The sequence below is a fragment of the Carassius auratus genome, linkage group LG49B (assembly GCF_003368295.1).
Source record: "Carassius auratus strain Wakin linkage group LG49B, ASM336829v1, whole genome shotgun sequence".
Classification (NCBI taxonomy): domain Eukaryota; kingdom Metazoa; phylum Chordata; class Actinopteri; order Cypriniformes; family Cyprinidae; genus Carassius; species Carassius auratus.
In genome coordinates this window covers 735,141-759,975 of record NC_039301.1, presented here as the reverse complement: position 1 = coordinate 759,975, position 24,835 = coordinate 735,141, and the positions used below count along the sequence as shown (strand labels likewise).

General features: G+C 30.9%; 1 protein-coding gene across 2 annotated transcripts in view; it reads left to right on the top strand.

Moving 5' to 3' along the window:
* scn5lab (sodium channel, voltage gated, type V-like, alpha b) overlaps positions 1-24,835 on the top strand; it is a 139,373-nt gene extending 114,538 nt beyond the window's left edge. Inside the window, exons 19-28 of one of the 2 annotated variants that reach the window (XM_026241624.1) lie at positions 1,745-1,899; positions 5,612-5,785; positions 8,849-8,971; positions 9,263-9,385; positions 15,335-15,607; positions 18,506-18,559; positions 18,653-18,790; positions 18,877-18,981; positions 19,497-19,767; positions 21,876-24,835. In XM_026241624.1, the coding sequence (XP_026097409.1) occupies positions 1,745-1,899; positions 5,612-5,785; positions 8,849-8,971; positions 9,263-9,385; positions 15,335-15,607; positions 18,506-18,559; positions 18,653-18,790; positions 18,877-18,981; positions 19,497-19,767; positions 21,876-23,107 (2,648 nt within the window). In that variant the 3' untranslated portion in view covers positions 23,108-24,835. The remainder of the gene's footprint in view (positions 1-1,744; positions 1,900-5,611; positions 5,786-8,848; positions 8,972-9,262; positions 9,386-15,334; positions 15,608-18,505; positions 18,560-18,652; positions 18,791-18,876; positions 18,982-19,496; positions 19,768-21,875) is intronic. The other variant, XM_026241625.1, reaches the window with a different exon arrangement.

The following is a 24,835-nucleotide window of genomic DNA, read 5'->3' as shown; positions in this document are numbered from 1 at the left end:
CCTTTTACAGCAGCCTGAGCTCCATTAATGAGCCCAACGCTGACGGCATCATTTATTTCTACTGATGCATTTTTATTACAAGCAGTAGAGCAGTTCAGCTGCTGATCTCCACGTTCTCGCTGGAACTGCGTTTGTGATCTTTTGAAGTGTTTGGAAGTCGCATTTTCAAATGTTGATTTGGACAAAGAGTTTTTGAAAAGGGGAAAAGTCGGCAAAATAAGTGCTGTCGTCTCACTTATAGTCTGACTTCTGATCAGTATGTGAATAATCTAATCTATTAATTTCAGAAAAATGAGTTTAATCTTGAGGATGTTTTATTAATCCGTCCATTCTTTAGAGTTTCAAAGATTTAGCTAAATCGTGCAGGTTTAATTTATTTGTTTGTATTGGGAATGAAATTATACAGTGCTTCACGTTTTACTAAAAATGCAACAATTTCTTAATCAGTGTACAGACAAATGTCTTTTCCCCAAGAAGTTATCTGTCAAAATAAAGGACAGGTAACGAATAGCAAAAATGCATGTTGTTTTATTAAAGGAATTTTTTAATATAAATAAAAAAATAGGCATAATATATGAAAATATTGACATTTTGCATATTAATCCATGTAGCCTACCCCCCTAAAATAGGCTACCACTTTTAATGCTTCGATGCAAAGTAAACCACAATTTCTTTTGAATAATATAACACATAATTCATATAAAATAAATAATACTGCACACCTTTTAAATGTATCAAATCTAAAATAGGGTTTAATACCATGTAGCTTATAGAAAATATAAGCACAGACTCAGGCACAGGCTTGACATTTATCCTACTTGAATTCGTTTTAAGAAATGCACATAACTTCATAAATACCAAACTTTCATCTGTGAATATGAAATATTAAATTTATGAGATTTTAACTATAGTGTTTTTCTTTCATTTTCCGTGACTGAAGCCGTCAAATGTAACACATCAGCGAGACAAAACTGACGTCTATTTGCAAAAATGTGCTTTGATGCGCTTGTTTGATAAAGCGCCACTCAGCGGTCAAAAGCTGCAAATACACTTTACAGACACCACGGCGGTGGTAGAATGGGGCGTTTTGGATGTCTACCTACTGTAGCTTGGCATATTCATTATTATTATAATTATTAAAAAGGAAGTTTTGTTTTAAAATGTTACACTGTAAATATCTATGATCTGTACGTCATTTCAATTTGTTTTTATATTAATTCATCAAAAATAAGTCGAACAATTTCACATTTTTAAAAGTTACAAGAAATCTAACTTGCTTTTTTAAGTTGGTTTAATGTAATTTAAGTAGAAATTATTTAAGTACAACAAAGTGGATAATACTTACATTTTTAAGTCAATTGGTGGAAATTTTATCAGTGTAATATTTAGTATAATAAAGAAAAAAATATCAACAAAAAGGAAATAATTTCATAGCAATGACCCCTGTAGACACTCAAAAAATGTGATACATTAAAAAATCATGATATTTGTAGGTGTTTATTTTTCTATATTTTTTATTTTATTATTTAGTTATATTGTTTATTAACATTTTATTTCTTTTTAACCAGTGCACTTGATTTTGGAGTTATTCAATAAGAATATTTGTTGAATATGGTATAAAAATATTAAAAAGAATCTAAAATAAAAAATGTAACATTTTAAATTATGTTTTCATCATATTAGAACAAATGTGTTGCAATGACCCAATTTTAAATCGTTAATCTTTACTGTGTTTGTTTTCCAGTTTGTGTGCGTCGCTTTAAGTGCTGTGATATCAACACGTCCGAGGGTCTGGGTCGAGCCTGGTGGCATCTGAGGAAGACCTGTTATCAGATAGTGGAGCACAGCTGGTTTGAGTCCTTCATCATCTTCATGATCCTCCTAAGCAGTGGAGCACTGGTGAGCTTCAATCTGACATTTTTAGTTTGCGATGAATGTTAAAACTTGTTTTGCGCAACTTGTTGCATTGAGGTCAGTCACAGTAGTAGGATTTGTAGCTTAAGGCAAGAAACTACAGGTGAAAATTTTAACTAATAGATAACACATACTTTCCCCGTTTATTAATCACAGTATATAAAGACAATTGCTTTGTTTTAAAAGGGTTCTAAAATGTTATGTTCACACAAATAGGACATGATCAAGTTAAATGTGCACTAATTTGTGGACCTTTCCAGAGATTAATCTGAACATTGGAAAAAGCCAGGTTCAGATTTCTTATTTGATTTTATTGACATATTAATGTTAAATATTTTTACTGAGGGGATTTTTTATATATATTTTTATCACTCCATAAATTACAAAATACTGTCAACAGACAGGAAAAACAAATTTTCGCTTTGTTTTTAGGTATAAAGTGCTGTATAAAATGAGGTGAATGATAAATCAACAAATCCCACAGTAAAAACCTTCATAATATAGAGAGGAATAAAACTCTAAGTTTTGGTGTTTGTAAGTGTTGCTGAAGTGGAGATAAAACTTGCAGCTTTTAAAAAGTATGCATTTTCACCATGTTTTCGGAAATAAAAAGCTGTATAAACCAGTGTGAATGATATATGAACAAATCCCTCAGTAAAAACCTTCAAAATAAAGAGAGGAATAAAACTCTAAGTTTTGGTGTATGTAAGTGAGGATGAAGTGGAGATAAAACTTTTAAAACATGTGTTGTAATTGAAATGTAAAGACGCGAATAGATAAAGTGCAATAAAATAAACACTTAAAAGTCCGGACACTTAATAAAGAGGGAAACTTAAAGAAATAGATCATCCAAAAATGAAAATTCATCATTTACACATCCAAAAGTTGGTCTAAACCAGGGTTACTATAGTTTCCTAAAACTAAAGCTATAAAAAAGTGATTTGAAATAAAATATATATATATAAAAATACTTATTTAATTTAACTTAGTTTCCAAGGCAATATTAATCTTTTTCATTTTAATTTAGTTTAACTTGATATACTAAAATAACTAAAATAAAAATTAATGAATACTATATAGACTATATAGAAAAAATGGCCAAAAACAACTACATTACTAAAATGTTAACTGGTATTAAGAAAATAGAATTTCATTCAAAATATTAATTAAAACTATCATATTTTCTAATTAATACTTAATTATACTAAAATAAACACTTAAATTAGTATGTTGGCTGTTTTCTTTCCACTAGTCTGAAAGAAGACATGTTTTGGAAGCAAAATCACAATCTTGAGCAGTGCATGATAAAGCAATGTTTTGCTTGTAGTGTCTCAGTAAAGACGTCTTTCTTGTGCATTAGCTTGCTTCACTGACCTTTATGACAGCATTGACTTTAAACCAAGCACAGTAGCTGTCTCTATCAGTGTGTGTAAGGCAGGAAGTGGCAGCTCACTTCCTGCTAGCTGGCCTGTGGCGGCTGAAGGCCTGCTGACTGGTCAACAGAAGCAAATGTGCAGATGTCAGATGACACTAATCTACATCAACACGTGCCACAGGCTGTTAGCCGTGTTGAGAAATAATCACAGTCTTACTCATTCTTTCATACAGCCACTGTTAGTGCTAAATTAACAGCATTATTGATTTGTTGCCAGAGATTTTGTGTTTTATTGCTTTTTAAAGCAGTTATTGCTCTTTACGTTTCATGGTGAGTAATTTTCATTAATACATCACTGAACATTTTTATTGAATTGGATCATTATGTCATAATAAGTGCAAATAAATACATGCATAATGTAGTAAAAAAATTTAATAAATGCTTTTCTTTTGAACTTTCTATTCATCAGTAAAATGCAGAGAGAAGTAGTTCCGGCTACAATGTTCTTCCGCAAGACGCAAGCAGTTCTGTTTATTAACCGCTAGAGCGTCAAAAGTTATCTACCGCAGCTTTAATGAAGGTTATTGTGTTAAACGCAACATGAAATACTTTCATAATCCATTTTTATTGTAATATAATCTTTACCACAACTTGACATAAAAAAAATATAAAGCATGACCTTTTATATATTAGCAGTTGATTAGGTAGTGAACAGTGTCTCGAGGATAAAAAAAAAAATTACAAAGAGAATTGTTTGTTTTCATTTATAATAACATGCACCGATGAATCATGCGTAATAAGACCAGGAAGACGCCAAATTGGTTTTGTGTTGACTCTTCGTGAGATTATGCAAGACAGAAAACAGTAAATGCCAGAGCGAAAAATATATTCCCACTGCATAATATTATATAAGTCTGTGCATTTCCTTAAAGATCAGAGTCCAGCGTGTGTGATTCACAGAGAAGGGCTAATGTCAGAGCTCTGTCTTGCGGCCGGGTGCCAGGTGTGTGCAGACCGGCTGGTATTTTAGTGGCATTTACCAGCAGCTTCAGCAGGCAGCTGTTCTCTCAGACGTGCACTTGAATGATTACACATGAAAACAGGAAGTAAGCAGAAAATGAGAAACAGCATAGTCTGCAAAAACCAGCGGCGAGTCCGGTGGACGCAGATGTTCGGCTGGACATCGGTGCACATATGTGCAGTAGAGTAGAACCGCTCAGACAAACAGTCTGGATGCTTAATAAAGAGGAAATAGATCATCCAAGAATTGAAATTCATCATTTACTCATCCTAACAGTGGTCCAAACAGGGGTTACTATAGTTAACTACTTAAACCATACAAAATGCCATTTCTCATTTTCATGTTTTAGTTAACTAAAATTTAAACCATAAAACCATTTTAAAAATATAAATTTATATACTTAAGATAAATGTTAACGGATATAAAATATGTATAAATAAAAAAAAATTAAAACATAAAAAAATGTAAAAAATAAAACTAACTACAATAAAAATAAAAATGTGAATATTAATAAAAAATATAATTGTATTTTAGTTATACTATATTAAACTAACAATGATCCAAATAAGGCTTATTTTAGTTAACTAACATAAATCAAAAATGTAATTACTTGAAATAAATAAATGTTTATTGAAATAAATATATTTTTGTTTTCATCAAATTGTCTGATGCAGCATCTTTCTTTTAGATTTAGTTTAACATAATGTACTAAAATAGCTAAACCTAAAAATTTCAATAAAAATCAGCAAAAAAAAAACAAAACAACAACAACTGTAGATGCACTAAAACTAAAGCTATTTTGGTATATTTAAACTAAATTAAAATTTTCCTTTGGTAATTAACTGAAATAAAAATTATTTAATTTAATTTAATTTAATTTAATTTAATTTAATTTAATTTAATTTAATTTAATTTAATTTAATTTAATTTTATTTTATTTTATTTTATTTTTTTCAATAACGTTTATTTTAGTTTAAGTATTTTTTTTTTTTTAGGTTTTAGTTTTAGTTAACCCTGATAATAGTATCTCAGTGATACTAATACACCATTAGTCTAACCCTTAATAACTTAATTTCTTTAAAATATGGCACAATCTAAACATCACATTAATAAAATGTTCCTGCTGCTTTTCTGTCATATTTCTGTAGATTGTCCCAGCCTGTCCTCATTCAGTTGACTGTTGATTGTGTTAATAACATGAATGTAAATGAAGTGCTGGATGTCTTCAGAAGTCTTCCTCAGCTTGTTCTGGACGTGTGGTTTGTTAACACACTGCTGCTTCTGTGTCTTTCTGTTTAAAGGCATTTGAAGACATTTACATTGAACAAAGGAAAGTGGTCAAAGTGGTGCTTGAATACGCAGACAAGATCTTCACCTACATCTTCATCTTGGAAATGGGTCTGAAGTGGATCGCCTACGGTTTCAGGAAGTACTTCACCAACTACTGGTGCTGGCTGGACTTCCTCATTGTCGACGTAAGTGCATCAATTTACTTTCCCAGCGTTTGATTGCAAAGTGCAGCAAATTAATAACAGCAGAAGTGCTTCATTATAAAACATTTAAAATCTCTGAAAGATTGAATGAGCTTGGGTTTACAGAGAGCAACTTTTCTGTTGTAGAATAATCAAATCATCTGTATTTCATCAGTAACATTGAAAGATGATCATTCATAATTGTTATCATATTGTTTTGCTGTTGTTGAGCTGCAGATTCAGTCCAGTGATACAGTGCTGTTTGTTCTGGCCCTTTATCTCAGTATTTGTAGGTATGTGCATAAGTTTGTATTTGTGCATATGTTTGGTTTAATTCTGATACAATAAGAACCTTTACTGAAAAAAAATGCTGTAGGATTTACTTAAAAAAAAAATCACTTAGAAAATGCTAAATGCCGAAGAAAAGGCAACACACTGAATTAAACATAAAATTATGATGCAGAAAACTAAAATAGTTAATTCTTGTTAAAAACTCCATTAAACTAAAAAAAACACTATATATATATATATATATATATATATAAAATCATGCTAGCAACATGTTAATCGCATACTAATCATGCTAAAAACATGCTAGCGACATACTAGCAACATGCTAATCATGCTAGAAACATGCTAGTTGCATGATAATCATGATAGAAACATGTTAGCCACATACTAGCAACATGCTAATCATGCTAGAAACATGCTAGTTGCATGATATTCATGCTAGAAACATGTTAGCGACATACTAACAACATGCTAATCATGCTAGAAACATGATAGCATCATGCTAGAAACATGCTAGCAACATGCTAGCGACATACTAGCAACATGCTAATCATGCTAGAAACATGCTAGCAAAACATACTAATCATGCTAGAAGCATGCTAGCAACAAGCTAATCATACTAGGAACGTGCTAGTAACATGCTAATGACATGCTAGTCACTTGCTAATCATGCTACTGTACAAACATGCTAGCGACATGCTAGTCTTGCTAAGTTTGTATTTGTGCATATGTTTGGTTTAATTCTGATACAATAACAACCTATACTGAAAAAAATGCTGTAGGGTTTACTTTAAAAAATCACTTAGAAAATGCTAAATGCCAAAGAAAAGGCAAAACACTGAATTAAACATAAAATTATGATGCAGAAAACTAAAATAGTTAATTCTTGTGAAAAAAGACTCCATTAAACTAAGAAAAACAATATATATATATTACTTTAAAAAATTGATGATTTTTTTTTTTATTTGCCACAATTTTGTGGAAAAATGTACGTCATATCAAATGTAAAAAAAATTATAATAATTACAACAATTTTAGTTGGAAATTTCATTTTTATGTTTTATTTTCTATGCTCGAAAAGGATTAACAGGCATTGATCACAACTAGTCTATTTAAATCCCCTAAAAATACAAAATCACACCAGAGGGTTAAATGCATTTATGCATGAAAAATGTATGTCTGCTGTGCATATGTTGAACTATATACAAATATTAACAGGATCATGTTAGCAGGCCATAACTATTGTATTTTCCCTCATTAGTCTATTTTTCTAAGCTTACACGCTATATTTTTAAGAAATCATTCATCTGTTCATCAGTTAAAAATGTCATTCGTGACTGTGACCGAAGGGCCAAAACAACCACGACTGCATCGTTGTCCAGATTGTGATGTGTAACTGATCTGTGCTTTTATATGGATGTGAGGTTTATTTTTGTGACTACGTTCGATGAGAACAAAAGAGAGGGTTAAGAGAGCTGTGCATTCAGGACTGCAGGAGACTGTGAAGTTGTGATGTGAAAGGTGAAGTGTGTAATTATTTTTGATGTTGTAATCTGTTTGCTGATGCAAGTGTTGCAGAAATTACACACTTCACCTCCACCTTCACTGCAGCATGAAATACTGATCGAATACAGTCTCTTCAGATTATACTTCATGTTATGCAATTTATTGATGCTTGATGAGATGATGTAAAAAGTGCTTAAAATATGTATTTAAAAGCACAGAAGTATGTTAAATTCCTGTAGCATATACAACGGTCATGGGTTTGATTCCCAGAAGATGCATGAAAAATTATGTATGAAATGCTGTATAATTCACTTTGGATAAAATTCAAATTTTAATATTTAGAATAAATTACATTGAGTACTTTTAATAAACTTTCTAGACTGCTTTGAAATCTAAAGATGTAATTTATTTTTATTTTTTTCAAAGATTGACTGTAATACAACAATGCCAGTTTTATTTATATGAATAATATGAAGCAATTAATTTAATTTAATTAATAGTGAAAAATATTTGAAATATGAGTGGATATTATTTAGAGTAAGTCATTCCAATTTGATTAATATTAATTAAATTTAATTTACTTTATATATATATATATATATATATATATATATATATATATATATATATATATATAAAACTGACTAAACCATTGAAAAAAATGGATTCTTATAAATAATATGAAATTTTTAATTCCAGTATTTATAATAAATGAGACTTAATAAATAATTTATTATAAATGCATCTGAATGCACATGAAATGCATTTACTTTGGCATTGAAATCATTGATTTTGTTTTTGTTTTTGTTTTTAATTATTAAGACTGACTGGAACATGAACAAAACAACCCCATGTGATTAACATGAGTAATATGAATATTGCTGTATTTTTTATGAGATAATTTATATATTACATTTTTATATAATTTTTTGAATTTATTATATGTATAATATGAAATTGTATTTAATAAAGTATAATATTATAATATTTATGATGAATTACATCATTACTTTTAAAATTGTTTTTAAAAGTTTACTTTTAAAAAGTTTTTTTTTTTTCAATATTATTAATATGAATAAAATTATGAGATTTTAATATTTATAATGAATAAGATCAAGTACTTCTAAAGCTTCCAAACCCACATGAAATGCATTTACTTTTTACATTTTTAAAGACTGGATTGGAACGTGAACACACCAATCCCATTTGATTGATGAGGAACTTATGAACTTCACAGAAACTAAACGAGCTATAATTCGCTTCATGCAGGTGTCAGTGATTGGTCTGGTGGCACGTGTGGTCAGTTATGATCAGATTGGCTCTATGCGGGTTCTGCGGACGTTCCGGGCGCTCCGGCCTCTCCGTGCTGTATCTCGCTTTGCTGGGATGAGGGTAAGAGCCGCTTGACTCGGGCCCGCCACCGAAGAAAACATCTGCCTCAATAAACAGCTGTCCTTCTAAACCTCTCCTTCTCAGGTCACAGAGGAGGGATGAAACAACCACCACTGGTGCTTAAAACAGCATTCCTCCTTAACAGGTCTCCAGAACCAGACGATTAACCCCTGATTTTCCTCCTAGCGCTGCAGTCTGACGCGTCGTTTCCTTCCGCAGGACTGTAGATGTTACTGCTGTCCTAACGCTGCATTTCTGTCTTCTCTTTCTCCTCGGCTCTCTGTCACTCAGGTGTCTATCGTAAGCCTTGTAGCAAACACGCTGGGCTACTCGGACTTTTCTGCCATCAAATCTCTCCGAACGCTTAGAGCCCTCAGACCGCTGAGAGCACTGTCCCGGTTTGAAGGCATGAGGGTAAGATACACTCGTCTCTGTCTGTCTGTCAGTGCAACAGGTTCAACGAGCGATTTTCGGCTGAGTATTTTTTCAGGGAGAGATTAGAATCTTCTCAAGACTTTTTAAACCAGTCTGTGGTGGTTTTATGGTCTTATGCTCTTAATGTTTTAATGCATTTTTGGTTCCCCTAAGAACTTTTCAGTAAACGAAGTGGAACGTTTTAAACCTTTTTCCACTTTAAAGAACTTTTGATAAATGGAAAAGTTCCAAAAGTTTTTACACTTTTAAAAATAAAGCTTCCAAAAGGGGTTCTTACACTGATACCGTAGAACCATTTTTGGTTCCCTAAAGAACCTTTAGTAATCAATTCTTAAAAGAACCATTGTTTTCTTCATGTGAAGAAAATGTATTGATCTAAATAACTTTTTTTTTTTCATTATAAAGAACCTGGGAATGTTCCATGGACGTTAAAGGTTCCTCACGGAACCAGTAGAATCAGCCAATCGAGAGCCTTTATTTGTACTAGCATTGATGGTTTCATGAAGAACCTTTCAAAACAGGTTCTATGAATTATTAAAATGTTCCTCACACTAGGCAAAGATGGTTCTTTTAAGAAATCAATTTTTAAAATAAAAGCTTCAGAAGGGGTGTTCTGTAGCTGTTCTATAGAAGAACCATTTTGGGTTCCCTGGAGAACCTTTAGTGATCAGTTCTAAAAAGAACCATTATTTTCTTTTGTGAAAAACACAATGATCTAAAGAACCTCTTTTCACTCTAAAGAACCTGGAAAGATTCAATGTATGTCCAAGGTTCTTCATGGAACCACAGATGCAAATAAAGACCCTTTATTTTTAGGAGTGTATTGGCATTGATTGTTCTAATGAAGAACGTTTAACATCTATGAAAACCTTTCATTGCACAAATGTTTCTTTAGAACATTAAAAAGTTCTTCAGACCAGGAAAGAAGAGCTGTTCACTGAAAGGTGCTTTAAGGAACCAAAAGTGGTTCTTCTATGGCCTCATTAAAAATAAATTAGAATTATTTTGTGTGAGTTGTGAGTGTAGAACCCTTTTTGGTTTCCCAAAGTACCATTAGGAGAACCATTTTCTTGGTGTGAAGAACATTTAATTATCTGAAGAACATTTCTCCACTATTTAGAACCTGGAAAGATTCAATAGATGTTAACTGTTCTTCATGGAACCAAGAGAAGCCAATAGAGAGCCTTTTTTGGTTTAAGGGTCTATGAAGAACCTTTAACATCAATGGAACCTTTCAACCTGCACAAAATGGTCATAGTATTGGAAGAGGGTTCTTAAGATTATTAAAATGTTCTTCACACTAAGAAAAGATGGTTCTTCAAAGAACTTTTCACTGAATGATTCTTTGGGCAATTATTATTAAATTCTTTTTTTTGGAAGAACCAATTTTGGTTCCCTAAAGAACCACAAAGTGAACCGTTCTTTAAAATAAATAAATAAATGTCTAGGTGTTAAGAACATTTAAAAAATCTAAAGAATCTTTTGTGCAGTTGAAAGGTTCGATGGATGTTAAAGGTTCTTCATGAAACCAGTAAAAGCCAATAAAGAATCTTAATTTTGAAGAGTTTAAGAAGCATCCAGAACCCTCTAAAACCATCAAACCAGAGCATCTTAGACTGGTTTAAACAGGGTTACTGTCTCTAAATCTGCCGTTTGATTGCTTGAACAGTTCATTAAAATCTTATTAATCGCATGTAAAGAAATATCAGTGATCTGAAACGATGTTGACGTCACATTTCTGCCCAAAATCAAAATATTAAGCTGATTTTGAGGAATATATATATATATTATCACATTTTAAACCAAATTCTTATAACAATAATGGTTAAAAATAACGTTTTTAAAAATATATATAGAGAGAGAGTATTTTTGTATTCCCTTTTATTTCTGCTGATATCAATGCATTTTATTTTTTTTTACATTAATGTGATTTAATGAGAATATATAAATGAAACTGTGGGGAAAATGTTTAATTGTGATTTAAATAATTCTGCAACAAAAAAAACATAATAGTCCTAAAAAAAAAAGCTTGATTTCTAGTGTGAAATGCGACGTGTTTTCATCAGATTGAAGTAAAGTCCTGGTTTTGTTTGTGTTGGTTTATTTCTCCCCATCGATCCGACAGTAACTCCACTAACACTGCGCTGGGTTTTACAGCATTAATGCTCATATTCTCACTGCTCTTCTGTTTAATCAAATCTGATCCGTTTAATCTTCCTGCAGTCAGACTCTGAAAGGTGACGTCTCATTCACTGCTGGAGGCTTTACACGGGAAATGGAAAAGACTTTTCAGTATTACGCGGTGAATCAATATATCAATATATCATTTAGTCAAATAACCCATAAATGTAAAAAAAAAAAAGAAAAAAAAAATATAAAGTGAAATCTTAAGTGGATTTTAATTAAATAACGAATAAAACATATAACTACACATACATTTATTATAACAAAAATATTACATAATACAGTGATGTACAGGTAGATTTTCATGGATCATATTAAAATTAATAAAATTAATAATACACAAAAAAAAAGAAAATAAATGTAAAAATACAATATCTAAAATATTAATAAATGTATGATAATTAATAGAGTGACCCTTTAAGTAGATTTCCACTGATAGATGATATTAAAATTTATAAAATATAAGAATAAAAATATATAATTAAATATAAATTTATTTAAATTAAAATATTACATAATATGGTGATATTTAGATGTTTCATCGATGGATAATATTTAAAATAAAAGAATAAAAACTAGAAATAAATATAAATGTGTTATAATTAATATACATATACATATAAATATATAAATATATATATATATATATATATATATATATATATATATATATATATATATATATATAATAAATATATTAAAATGTATAAATAATATTACAAATTATAAAATACAAATAAGAATGAAATATATCATTAAAATTGTATTATGATTAAAGCATTACTTATATTAATTATTTATCTGAATGCGTTTTTATAATTAAAATACTACGACGTACAGTGACATTTTGAGGAGGTTTTTCATTGATGGATAATATTAAACTTTATCAAATAAATAAATGATATAAGTAGATGTGAATGTATTATAATTAAAAGCTCATTTGGAGGACTTTTTCTGGCGTCCATTGTTAATTTTCCAGTGTTATCTTCCTTTTCCTGCAGTTGCATGTATTTGTGCAACGTGTTTGATTTGCTGTCAGTATTACAGGGTGTTAGCGTGGTGTGTGTGTGTGTGTGTGTGTGTGTGTACAGTAGATTATTAAATGAGCAGAAAGCGGTGGATGATGAAGCAGCGTTCTGTCCGCTGTGAAACACCATCAGTATTCTGGATAATTGAATGTCAGAAACGCTGTTAGCACGTGTGTGTTCTTCATCGCTCACAAACTCAGTGTTATCTTCATCTCCTCATCCTCACACACACACCAGACAACACCACGATCACATATTCATTTGATCATTTATACAGTGATATTTCAGCCAGTGGAGATTTAAGGCATTGAGAATCACAGATACATTAAAAAAACAAATCTGAAATAGTGTTTAAATATCCAAATGAGGCGTTATTTAATTAAATCTGCACTAATTTCCAGAACATTAATCTGAAGATTGCATAAAAACAGAATTCAAATCTTTTAGTTTTAAATGCAAGTACTGAGTTATTATTAGTATAATAAATAATTATAATAAAAAAATATGTATTTTGTTGTTCATTTTCTGTTTTTATTTTAATTTCATTATTATTGTTATTTTTTAAGAGTTAAATGTCATTTTTATAATTATATAATATACATATTATATATGCATATTTATATTTTTTATAAGTATGCACTTTTCTGATGCATTGATATATTTTTATAATTTTAATAAGATTTCGAATTCATTTTTATTTTTATATTTGCTTTTATTTATTTCAAATTTTGTTAAAGTTTTAGTAATTTGTTGTCTGTTTTTTTTCTTTTTAATATATGTTTATAGTTTTCAGTTATTTTATTATTATTTTATTTCATTTATTTATCTATTTATTGTTATTTTAATATTTTTTATTATTATTTGTTTTTTTATAATTTTTTTACTAAATTAAAATGAAAAATGTCAGATTTCGTTCATTTCAGTTCAAATGTATTTTAATTAAAAAAATTAATCGTATTATGGTCTCAGTTTTAGATTAGAAATCTATTGACACAAATGGATAAAGTAAATGAAATAAACTACTAAAGTAACTGTAACTAAAAATAATAATAAATATAATAATTAAAGAAACTAAAAAGTCTATTTTGGATGTTGTCTTTCCACTAAACAGCTACTAAATTAAAAAGAATAAAATAAAGTGTGTTTTGGATGTTTTCTTTCACGAGTGTATGACAGACAGTGTAGTGTCTTGAGAAATGTAAGTGCATTAGTGCTGATGTAGTGTTGTGTTTGTGATCTCTGTGCGTCTGCAGTTCTGTCCCGACTGAAGTCAACAGCTCTGCTTTAGTTTCGCTCGCTCAGTGAAAGCGAGGAGAGGCGAGGAATTCCCCGTCCACTGGCCGTAAATCAGATTAAACGTCACGCCGCTTTACAGTGACATCCAGAAAGAGCTGTCTCTCTCAGACCTGCATCAAAACAACATCTGATTTATTTAAATATTATATATATATATATATATATATATAGTATGTATATATTTTATATCCTTTTTTTAACTAATACAAAAATAACATATTTAGAAATATTAATGCCTAAATTTAAGATTTATTTATTTGATTACACACTTTTAGCATAAACAAATTCATAAACTAACCGTGTGCATTTTACTATTAAATTAAATTAAATTAAATTAAATTAAATTAAATTAAATTTAATTTAATTTAATAAAAGTACCTAAATAAAATTAAATAATAATAATTAAAATCAAATCAAATAAATTAAATTACATAAATTAAATTACATAAATTAAATTACATAAATTTAATTTAATTTAATTTAATTTAATTTAATTTAATTTAATTTAATTTAATTTAATTTAATTTAATAAAATAAAATAAAATAAAATAAAATAAAAAATAAAAAATAAAAAATAAAAAATAAAAAATTTAATTTAATTTAATTTAATTTAATTTAATAAAAGTACCTAAATAATATTAATAATTATTTAAATAAAATCAAATAAAAACAAATAGTTAAAAATAAATGATTTTTAATTTAATAATTTAATGAATTTTTAATTAGTTAGTTAGTTTCATTTATGTTTGGCTGACAAATATGAATCACATTATATTATAAGTTGCAATTAGATTGAAAATTATGTATGCATTAATATATTATTATTTAAATAATCTCCATTTATAGATTTTAATGCACACACACACACACACACACACACATGTAATATACACACACACACACACATATATGTATATATATATATATATATGTATATATATATATATATATATATATATATATATATATATATATATATATATATATATATATATATATATATATATATATATATATATTACATGTGTGTGTGTGTGTGTGTGTGCATGCATATTAATAAATAGTAGTAGTAGTGGAAATCAATCTATAATTTATTGGTTAAATATCAAAGTCTATATATGCATTGCTCCTAAAACAGATTTCTGCATTTGTATTTTGATGTTGGGGTGAAGCGTGACCTATAAGCATGTGTTAAACCCGCACTTCCCCGATGCATCTGATCCGGTAGAGTTCAGCTTTTAATAATGTTCATGTTTTATGAATGACATTTAAAGTGCTTTGACACTCGCTGTACATTATCAGGAGTTTGTGCATAAATACCAGTCGCCAAAGGCCATTCATAAATCATCTCGGACGGAGCGGTGCACGCTCTCTCTCTCGGTCAGTGATGTGACGGATGCTGTGTTCTCATCGTAACCAGGTGGTGGTGAACGCTCTGATCGGGGCGATCCCGTCCATCATGAACGTGCTGCTGGTGTGTCTCATCTTCTGGCTCATCTTCAGCATCATGGGAGTCAATCTGTTCGCGGGGAAGTTCGGCCGCTGTGTCAACCGCACCGGCTTCATCTTCAACGCCTCCTTCATCAACAACAAGAGCGAGTGTCTGGAGATGAACAGCACGCAGTATTACTGGAGCAAAGTCAAGGTTAACTTCGATAACGTGGGCGCTGGGTACCTCGCTCTGCTGCAGGTGGTGAGCATCCGCTTCTGTTCCTCCATGATGCTCACAAACTAATCACACTTTGTGTTGCAGCTGGCCATCTGAACCATGTTCATACTATTCAGTTGTTTTCAACAAATTCATACCGATTCTAATCCATTTGAATGAGTGCATGACAATTTAAATAAAACCAAATACTATTTCTGTTTATTTATTTATTTATTTATTTATTTATTTATTTATTTATCCCATCTGATGGTGGTAATCTGACCTGTTGCATTTATGTATGATTGGCTAATATAATAATGTATTAGTTTATAAACTTTATACGCATTTTAAATTAATCTTAAATTTAGGTATTGATATTTAATTTAAATGTGTTATTTGTTCCATATTGGTGATAATAATTGTATTGCTCATAATTGATACGTTTAGATTTGCATTTCTATTTTTTTATTCATTTTTATTTATTTATTTTATTAGAACTTGGGGGCATGTGAAAATAATTTTTAATGCTCCTAAAAACAGCATTATATATATATATATATATATATATATATATATATATATATATATATATATATATATAAAGAAAATGATGTACTGGAAACTTTATATGCAGCTCAAATGAATAAACCTTAAATGTAAGCATTAATATTTTATTTAATTATATTATATATTATATATTATTATTATTATTATTTTTTATTTTTATTTAAGCAGCAAGTAGAAAATAGCAACTTCCACTAATTATCGTTTTATCATTATCATTAACTATATATATATATATATATATATATATATATATATATATATATATATATATATATATATATATATATATAAAGATGTAGGCATTAATATTTTATTATTTGATTTAATTTATTTAAATTATAATTTGGGGCCATTTAGTCATGAACAAAACAAGTTTGTTTGAATTTATACTTTTTTTTTTTTTTTTTTTACTGGATACTTTATATGCAATTCAATATAAATAAATCTTACATTTAGGCAAGCATATTTTATTATTTTATTTTAATGTTTATATATTGTATTATCTTATATATATATATATATATATATATATATATATATATATATATATATATATATATATATATATATATATATATATATATATATATATATATAAGATAATACAATAAATAAATATTAAAATATTACATTTATAATTGTAGATTTTCTATTAGAATTTGGGGACATTTTCTCCTGAAACTCATTTTTCGTAGCTCAGATATCTGCACATGTGTTTGTGGCACTGCTTCAGCTGCTGAGCTTCAGCTTTAGTTTCTCGCTCGTTTCCTTCCCGCCGCTGGTTTTCTTCCGCCGCTGCCCACCTCCGTCTGTCCGAGAGCGAGTCGGAGAGCGTTATTTTTAGCCGCCGCTGCTTCCATTATCCTGAAGTTTGTGCTCAGCAAGAGCAAACGCATTCATTCTTCATTTTAACTTAGTTGATGCGGTAACCTAGCAACAAGTCACTTTGCTCCTTTCCATCACTTTCTTGTGACTTCATCCAATACAAACCTTTTATGTACATCTTGAAATAGTAATGTAATTACTGCTAACTACGGTGAAAAGACCAACCGTAGTGTTTTCTGGCACTCACTGCTTTGAAAGCGGGCCGCCTTTATTGATTGATCGCTTCATTCATTCATTCATTCATTCATTCATCAGCTCTTCCAGCTTCATTCACAGCAAGTCCAGATTTGCCCAGTCACTACTTAAATTAGCTATTTTTGGTTTTTATTTTATTATTTTATTTAATTTATTTTAATTTTTTATTTAAATCTTATTCTTAATAATTATTTGTGGCTTTTTCTTTTACAAAAGAAAACAGAAAAATACTATATTTTTAATTCTGAATTTTTTGTTGTAATTCTCCTTGTTTGTTTTATTTTTATGTTAAAAAAACAATATAAGTGAACCGGATTAAAAAAAATAAAATAATTTATTTTTCATTTATTCAATTAAAATCATTTCATGAGGTAAAATGTTTTATTTGATTTTAGTTTTAGTTATTTGAATATGTTTTTTTATTTTGTTTTGTTTTTACAGATTTACTATATTTTTATCAGCTACTATTTCTATACATCTGTACAACTTTTATTCATTTTTATTTCAGTTTTAACTATTTTATTAAGTTGATTCGACTGTCTTTTGTCATTTTTAGTAATTACTTATTTTTTAATAAATCAATATAGTTTTAATTACTTTTTATTTTGGTTTTAGTTATTTTAGTCATTTTTAAGTGACTTCTGTCAATGTTAGTTATTGATTAGTTACAATTTTATTTCAGTTTGTTTTACAATAAACGTTTGTCAATTTTAGTAGTCATTTTTAATTAGTAATTAGTATTTTTATTAGTATTTATTAGTATTTTTTACGGATGCATAGGTTTTTTATATTATTATTAGTTTTATATTTTTACAGGTTGACGTTCGTCATTTTTAAGTTATCGTTCAATTTTTTTTTAGCATAGTTTTTATCAATATTTGCTCTATTATTTTTTTTACATTTTATTAATTATTCCATTAAGTTATTTATTTAATAAAGTTTTTTACAGATTAACTTTTCCTATTAGGTACTGTTTTATTTATTTATTTATTTATTTATTTATTTATTTTTTACATGTATATAGTTTTCATTTCTCCATTTAATTTCCCTATTAATTAAATGTAAGTTATATTTAAGTTTTTTTTTTTTTTTCAGATTGAGGTTTTAGTATTTAATGTTTCTTTGTTTGTTTTTTGTTTTTAAATGTCTATATATGACTATATATTTCAGTTTTATATTAAATTTTACTCCTTTTGTGCTGTTTCACAATCCTGACGTCTGAACTGATTTTAGGTGAATATTACAAACTGTGGAGCTCATGTTCTCATGTAACATATGTATTTTTCTCTTCTCAAGGCCACGTTCAAGGGCTGGATGGAGATCATGTACGCCGCGGTCGACTCACGATCTGTAAGTAAAATCGTTTTGAGTTCATTAAACCACATTGGATCCCATACAAACGCATTGTTTGGTAATTCCAGCGTCTATAATCTACTAAAACAGGTGGAAGAGCAGCCCATTAAAGAGAACAGCCTGTACATGTACCTATACTTCGTCATCTTCATCATCTTCGGCTCCTTCTTCACGCTCAATCTCTTCATCGGTGTCATCATTGACAATTTCAACCAACAGAAGCGAAAGATAAGTATTTAAACCAAAGTAATAACGAGCATGAATGGTGTGAATGTGATGGTGACGGTAATAATAACAGAAGAGTATCTCTGTACTTAGGAGGACAGGACATCTTCATGACAGAAGAACAGAAGAAATATTATAACGCCATGAAGAAACTGGGAACCAAGAAACCTCAGAAACCCATCCCTAGGCCTACTGTGAGTTTTCGGTGCAAAATGAGCTAGTTGTTTCCAAAGTAATTGAAAATGTTGTTTGGAATCAGTTAGTATAGCATTTAAATCTTGGTCTTGTTCCATTACATCATATGTAGCTTGGATTTAGGGTACATCACTCAACGGATACAGCGAACTGTTATTTTGTTGAACAAATTAAATTGAGTCTTGATAGGGGAGGTGTTCTCGGTGCTGTTTTCCCTGATTTAAAAAAGGCTTTTGGTACCGTTAATAATAATATTCTTTTAACTGAATGATCAAGGTTGAATTTTTCTACTAATACATAAACATGGATGGAAATGTAATGATGCATGCTCACCGTTTCTTGACTGTAATATTGGAGTCCCACAGGGGTCGGTTCTTGGACCAATTTTGTTGTCAGTTTATACATTAATGATCTGACTACAGTTTGTCCAGAGGTCCAGGTTCAGATGTATGCAGATGATACAGCTGTTTATACTCATGCTAAGACAAAAGTACAAGGATTGTTTTCTTCTCAGAACTCGATCCAAGGATTCTTCTTCGACTTGGTGTCCAAACAAGCCTTCGACATCATCATAATGCTGCTGATCATCCTGAACATGGTGACGATGATGGTGGAGACGGACGAACAGTCTCCCAGCCTCGAGGTCATCCTTTACTACGTCAACTTGGCCTTCATCGTCATCTTCACCACCGAGTGCATCATCAAACTCATCGCACTGCGCTGCTACTTCTTCACCGTCAGCTGGAACATCTTCGACTTCGTAGTTGTCATCCTCTCCATTGTGGGTAAGGGGTTAATACTGTAAATACTGTTAATTAAAGTACTGTTAATACTACAAATCAATAAAACCCTTTAAATATTTATTTATATATTTAATATAAATATTCACAGATGCATAGAAAATATTTGATAAAAAAGTATTTTAATACATTTATTATCAGTTTTTCTATAACTATAATTAATTTTATACAATTTTCATTTCACCCATGCTTGCTCAACTTAGTTAAAATTGACATTTAATTTTTTTTTAAATATAATTAAACAAAATATACATTTATTTTTAAAATATACATATATATAAGCTGAAACAGTGTCATTTTTAAATGTATATATATATTTCTTTTTTTTTTTTAAAGCCACCCATACTTTTAAAGTCTGATCTGTATTTTAATTAAGATTTTCTATACATTTATTCATGTTTTGTATACTTTTTCAATTTAATATGTATTTTAACTAGTAGCCTGAAAAAGTGTGGTTGTCGTGAAAAAAAAAATATATAAATTTTTTTTTTATAAAAAACAAAAACAAAATAAATAATATTTATTATTATTATTTTTTTTAATATGCAATAATATATAATGTAAAATAAATTTAAAGTATTATACTCTTATGTAATAACATATTTTATCTGCATGAGGCAGCCAGTCCCATTAAATCATAGATTAAACTGTGTAATGTCTCTCTTTGTAAGATATAGTAGCTTTACCGTGTGGCATTAAATACCAAGGTCTAAAGACATTCAATGTAAATTTGTAGCACTTCACCTAATAATAAATAAACAGCCACAGCTTCAGTGACACAGAAAAGGGATTTTGAGAATAGACCCCAGATGAGAGAAAGAGGAAGACCTGAGGGGTTAACAAGCGCAGAGAGCGGCCGTCCTGGAGATTGGCCAGTGATTGAGTTTTCAGTATGAGCTAAAAGCCTGACGTGGTTTCGTGCAGCCACCCCCTTCTTCTTCTCTGTATCAAAGCAAGGTTAAAAGCTTAAAGACGCGCCGTCGCAAATTTAAAAACCAGCCATTTAACTCTTAAGTGGTACAGACTCTTCAATAAATCAAGGCTGGTTATGGTCAGTAATTGGTCTAGTCGAAATATGGTGTATGGATTCTGGTGGTCATTAAGTCTAATTAATATTTAATGTTTTCGCGAAACCACATGCTGTTCATTTTTTCACGGGAAACAAAAAGTATCTTCTCATAATTCTTTTCCATGAAACAACTGTTTTTTAGCTCTCAAAAGCAACTCCGCTCCAGTATTTGATGTTCTTGATGCGGTTCTGTTTATTGTTAGGATGACAAAAAAAGATACTTTTGTTTATTTTCAATGTCAAAATGATTGATACAGCATACTGAATCAAAAGGAGGTGAGATTTACCGTTTATAGAGAAAAAAGCACAAATTAGTGTTCACGCTTAAGTTTTAACAGAGAAAGAGTGTGAGGTAAGATGTAAGTTGCGAAATATTTATTGTTTTTAGTAAAACGAAAATTATTCAACTTAATGTCAAACGTTACTATATTGAATTACATGATTCATGTAATTTTTAACACTGTTTTAGTGTTATTGTATTAGTATCACTATCGTGGTTTATATTAATATTTTGAATTAGATTTAGCTTCTAATTTATATTCTATATAATATTTATATATATATTTTTTTTTCATACATCAAGTTGTCTTGGGAACCAGGATTATTATAGTAAACTAAGACCAAAAATAACTTTTAAAAAACTTTAAATAACTTTAAAATTATTAAAACTAAAACTATAATAAAAATGAATAAAGGCAAATAAAATAACAAAAACACACAAATAAAATATTAATGAATATATGAATAAAAATGTACTCGATATACTACTAATATCTTAATGATAAAAAAAAAATAAAAAAACATTGTTGGCAACTAGCTGAAAAAGGTTTTTAATTTTTTAGATTTTTTAGATTTCAGTAAATAATGTTACTCTGCATTAAATCCACACTCATTTCTTTCTATACTTAAAAAACGTACTCTTTGTTCCCCATGATGGTGGGTGTTGTTTTATGTAAAAGAGCAGTATTAAGATTTTCTTTTAACTTTGTGTTTGTGAGAAATCTGTGTCTCTTTATCGTTTCAGGTATCGTTCTCGCAGACATCATCGAGAAGTACTTCGTCTCGCCCACACTCTTCCGCGTAATACGCTTGGCTCGAATCGGACGAATCCTTCGCCTCATCCGCGGCGCCAAAGGAATCCGGACATTGCTTTTTGCTTTAATGATGTCTCTCCCAGCGTTGTTCAACATCGGCCTCCTGCTGTTCCTCGTCATGTTCATCTACGCTATCTTCGGCATGGCCAACTTCGCTTACGTCAAGAGGCAAGCCGGCATCGACGACATGTTCAACTTCGAAACCTTCGGAAACAGCATGATCTGTCTCTTCCAGATCACAACGTCCGCCGGATGGGACAATCTGCTCAGTCCAATCCTCAACAACTCTCCGGAGGAGTGCGACCCGGATATTCCTCACACCGGGACGAACGTTCGCGGAAACTGTGGGAATCCTTCAGTGGGGATAACGTTCTTCGTAACCTACATTATTATTTCATTTCTCATCGTGGTCAACATGTACATCGCGATTATATTGGAGAACTTCAGCGTGGCCACCGAGGAGAGCACAGAGCCGCTGAGCGAGGACGACTTCGAGATGTTTTACGAAGTCTGGGAGAAGTTCGATCAGGAAGCGACGCAGTTTATCGAATACGCCAAACTCTCAGATTTCGCCGACTCACTTTCCGAGCCGCTGCGCATCACCAAACCCAACAAAATCAAACTGATTTCCATGGACCTTCCGATGGTGAGCGGCGACAAGATCCATTGTTTGGATATCCTCTTCGCGTTCACCAAACGTGTTCTTGGAGAGTCGGACGAAATGGATGCTTTAAAGCAACAAATGGAAGAGAAGTTCATGATGGCAAACCCATCCAAGATCTCCTACGAACCGATCACGACGACGCTTCGGCGCAAGCAAGAAGAAGTTTCCGCCATCATGATCCAGCGCTCGTATCGGAGGCATCTAATGCGGCGTCAGCTAAAACAAGCCTCGCTACTTTATCGCCATCTCAACATGACAGACGCCGACAAAGACGGCGACAGTTCGCCAGAGAACGAAGGACTTATAGTTGCGATGATAATGGAGAACTACGGCGCCGAGGACGAAATTACGGAAACGCACTCGGCTGCTTCGTCTCCGCCTTCGTACGACAGCGTCACGCGAACGACTACCGAGCTTTTTCACGCTCTAATTCCAGACGCCGCGAACACGGACCTCAGCGAACCTTTGACAGACCGAGATCGCGAGACGTTTCTGTGACGACGGACGTCTTTTCCTTTTGTTTACCGAATGTAACATAGACACAAAATCCTGCGGTTGTGCGTCAAAGGCTTTTGTAGACTAACTTTTATTTCTCTTGTTTTGTTTGTTTGGATATACAAGGGGAAAGTGTCACACCTTCACAGTTTGAATGCATGGATGAGATCCGTAGTCGCAGTTATAGAGGATGTAATCATCGTATATTAGACTGAAAGCAACACATTTTAATCAAAGCGTCGGCCTGACCGTAAGTTCATTAAAGGTCTTACTTAACACAGCGTGATTCCTTTTAAGATTTGAGATAATTTAGAAGAATCGTAGCGGTGCAACCATGTAAATGTTACCAGTCTTGTCTTAGGTTCATACTTCAAGTCATTTTTGAAAGCATGACGATTACCTCTTTCTTTAGCAATGAAAGGGCAGTGTTTTAGCCTGAGTATTTGCACTTTTTTGTTTGTTTTGCCATTTCTTATGACGTTTCGCTCAATGCCATCACAAGGTGCAGATATCGAGACTAGTAAAAGACAATCAGACATGCACAAGAAATGGTCACTTGCTTAAAACCTGTCTAGCGAACTATTGCACATGCTCCCTTTCAAATGCACCACACATTTGTTTCTCTTGTGAAGTATTTATTTTGCATGTGGAAACTGCATGGTACGGAGGGGTAACAAGATCACTGAGAATAATTGTTTTGCACACAGTACGTTCAGCAATAATTTGCTACATTTAGGAATAACCTTAATGATACTTATTGGAATTGAAAACGTGTCAAAATTTCTACTGTAACGGCCTCCAGCTGTAACTGTGGCTTATATGACTAGTGAAGATTATAGCACATGTGTTTTTCTATCTCGGGTTGGCAGGTTTGATGAAGGGCTGTTTTATGTAGCAATAGATCCCAAGTGTGCCTGCTAGAACTAAATCCTGTGTTTATAATTCATCTTTCTTCATGCATTTGTTTTGGTTTTTGTAAATCGTTCGCAGACTCACCATAAATAGCATCAAACGCAAACCGTTCCATTGGCGTGCTTTGATACATATTCGCTTATGGTGGTTTCTATCAGGAAATCACAGTAAAAAAGTACTAATTCATAGAGATAAAAAAAAGACATCTAAACAAAACATTCTGCAATGTATCATAAAAATGTCTGTATGTTAGTGGTACAAAATATATTGTATGAAACTACAAGGGAATAGTCCAATTTGATAATCAATGTTATTACTACAATATTACAATGTTATTACTAGTTCCTCTAAATTAATTGAGATGCAAGCAAACATTCAAATTAAATCTACTTTTTTTTTACATAAGGCTGCTTTAATACACCAATAACCTCTTTTTAAATCCTGAACATTAATTACCTTCAATGCACAAGTGTGTTTCTAAAACGCTGTTGAACTGTAAATAAGCATCAAATGTCACTGTGCATTTACACAGATGACTCAACACAGCTTTATTTACAGGAAATCTAATACTTGACCTGTGCAAACTACATTTACAGGCTTAAAAACCCACAAGGCTAAAATAGACTCGCGCTCGGTTAAATGCTAATGCAATTATTCTGACATAGCGTCACTAAAGGGCGCAGATGCGAAGCATTTATTATACTGTATCTTCTCAGATCGAGGTTTGTTTGCATTACATTTGAACACTTGAACTTAATGTTTTGGACCTTATTTGGGCTGGATGTCATAATTAATTTGATGAAAATGAGGCTGTGAGCG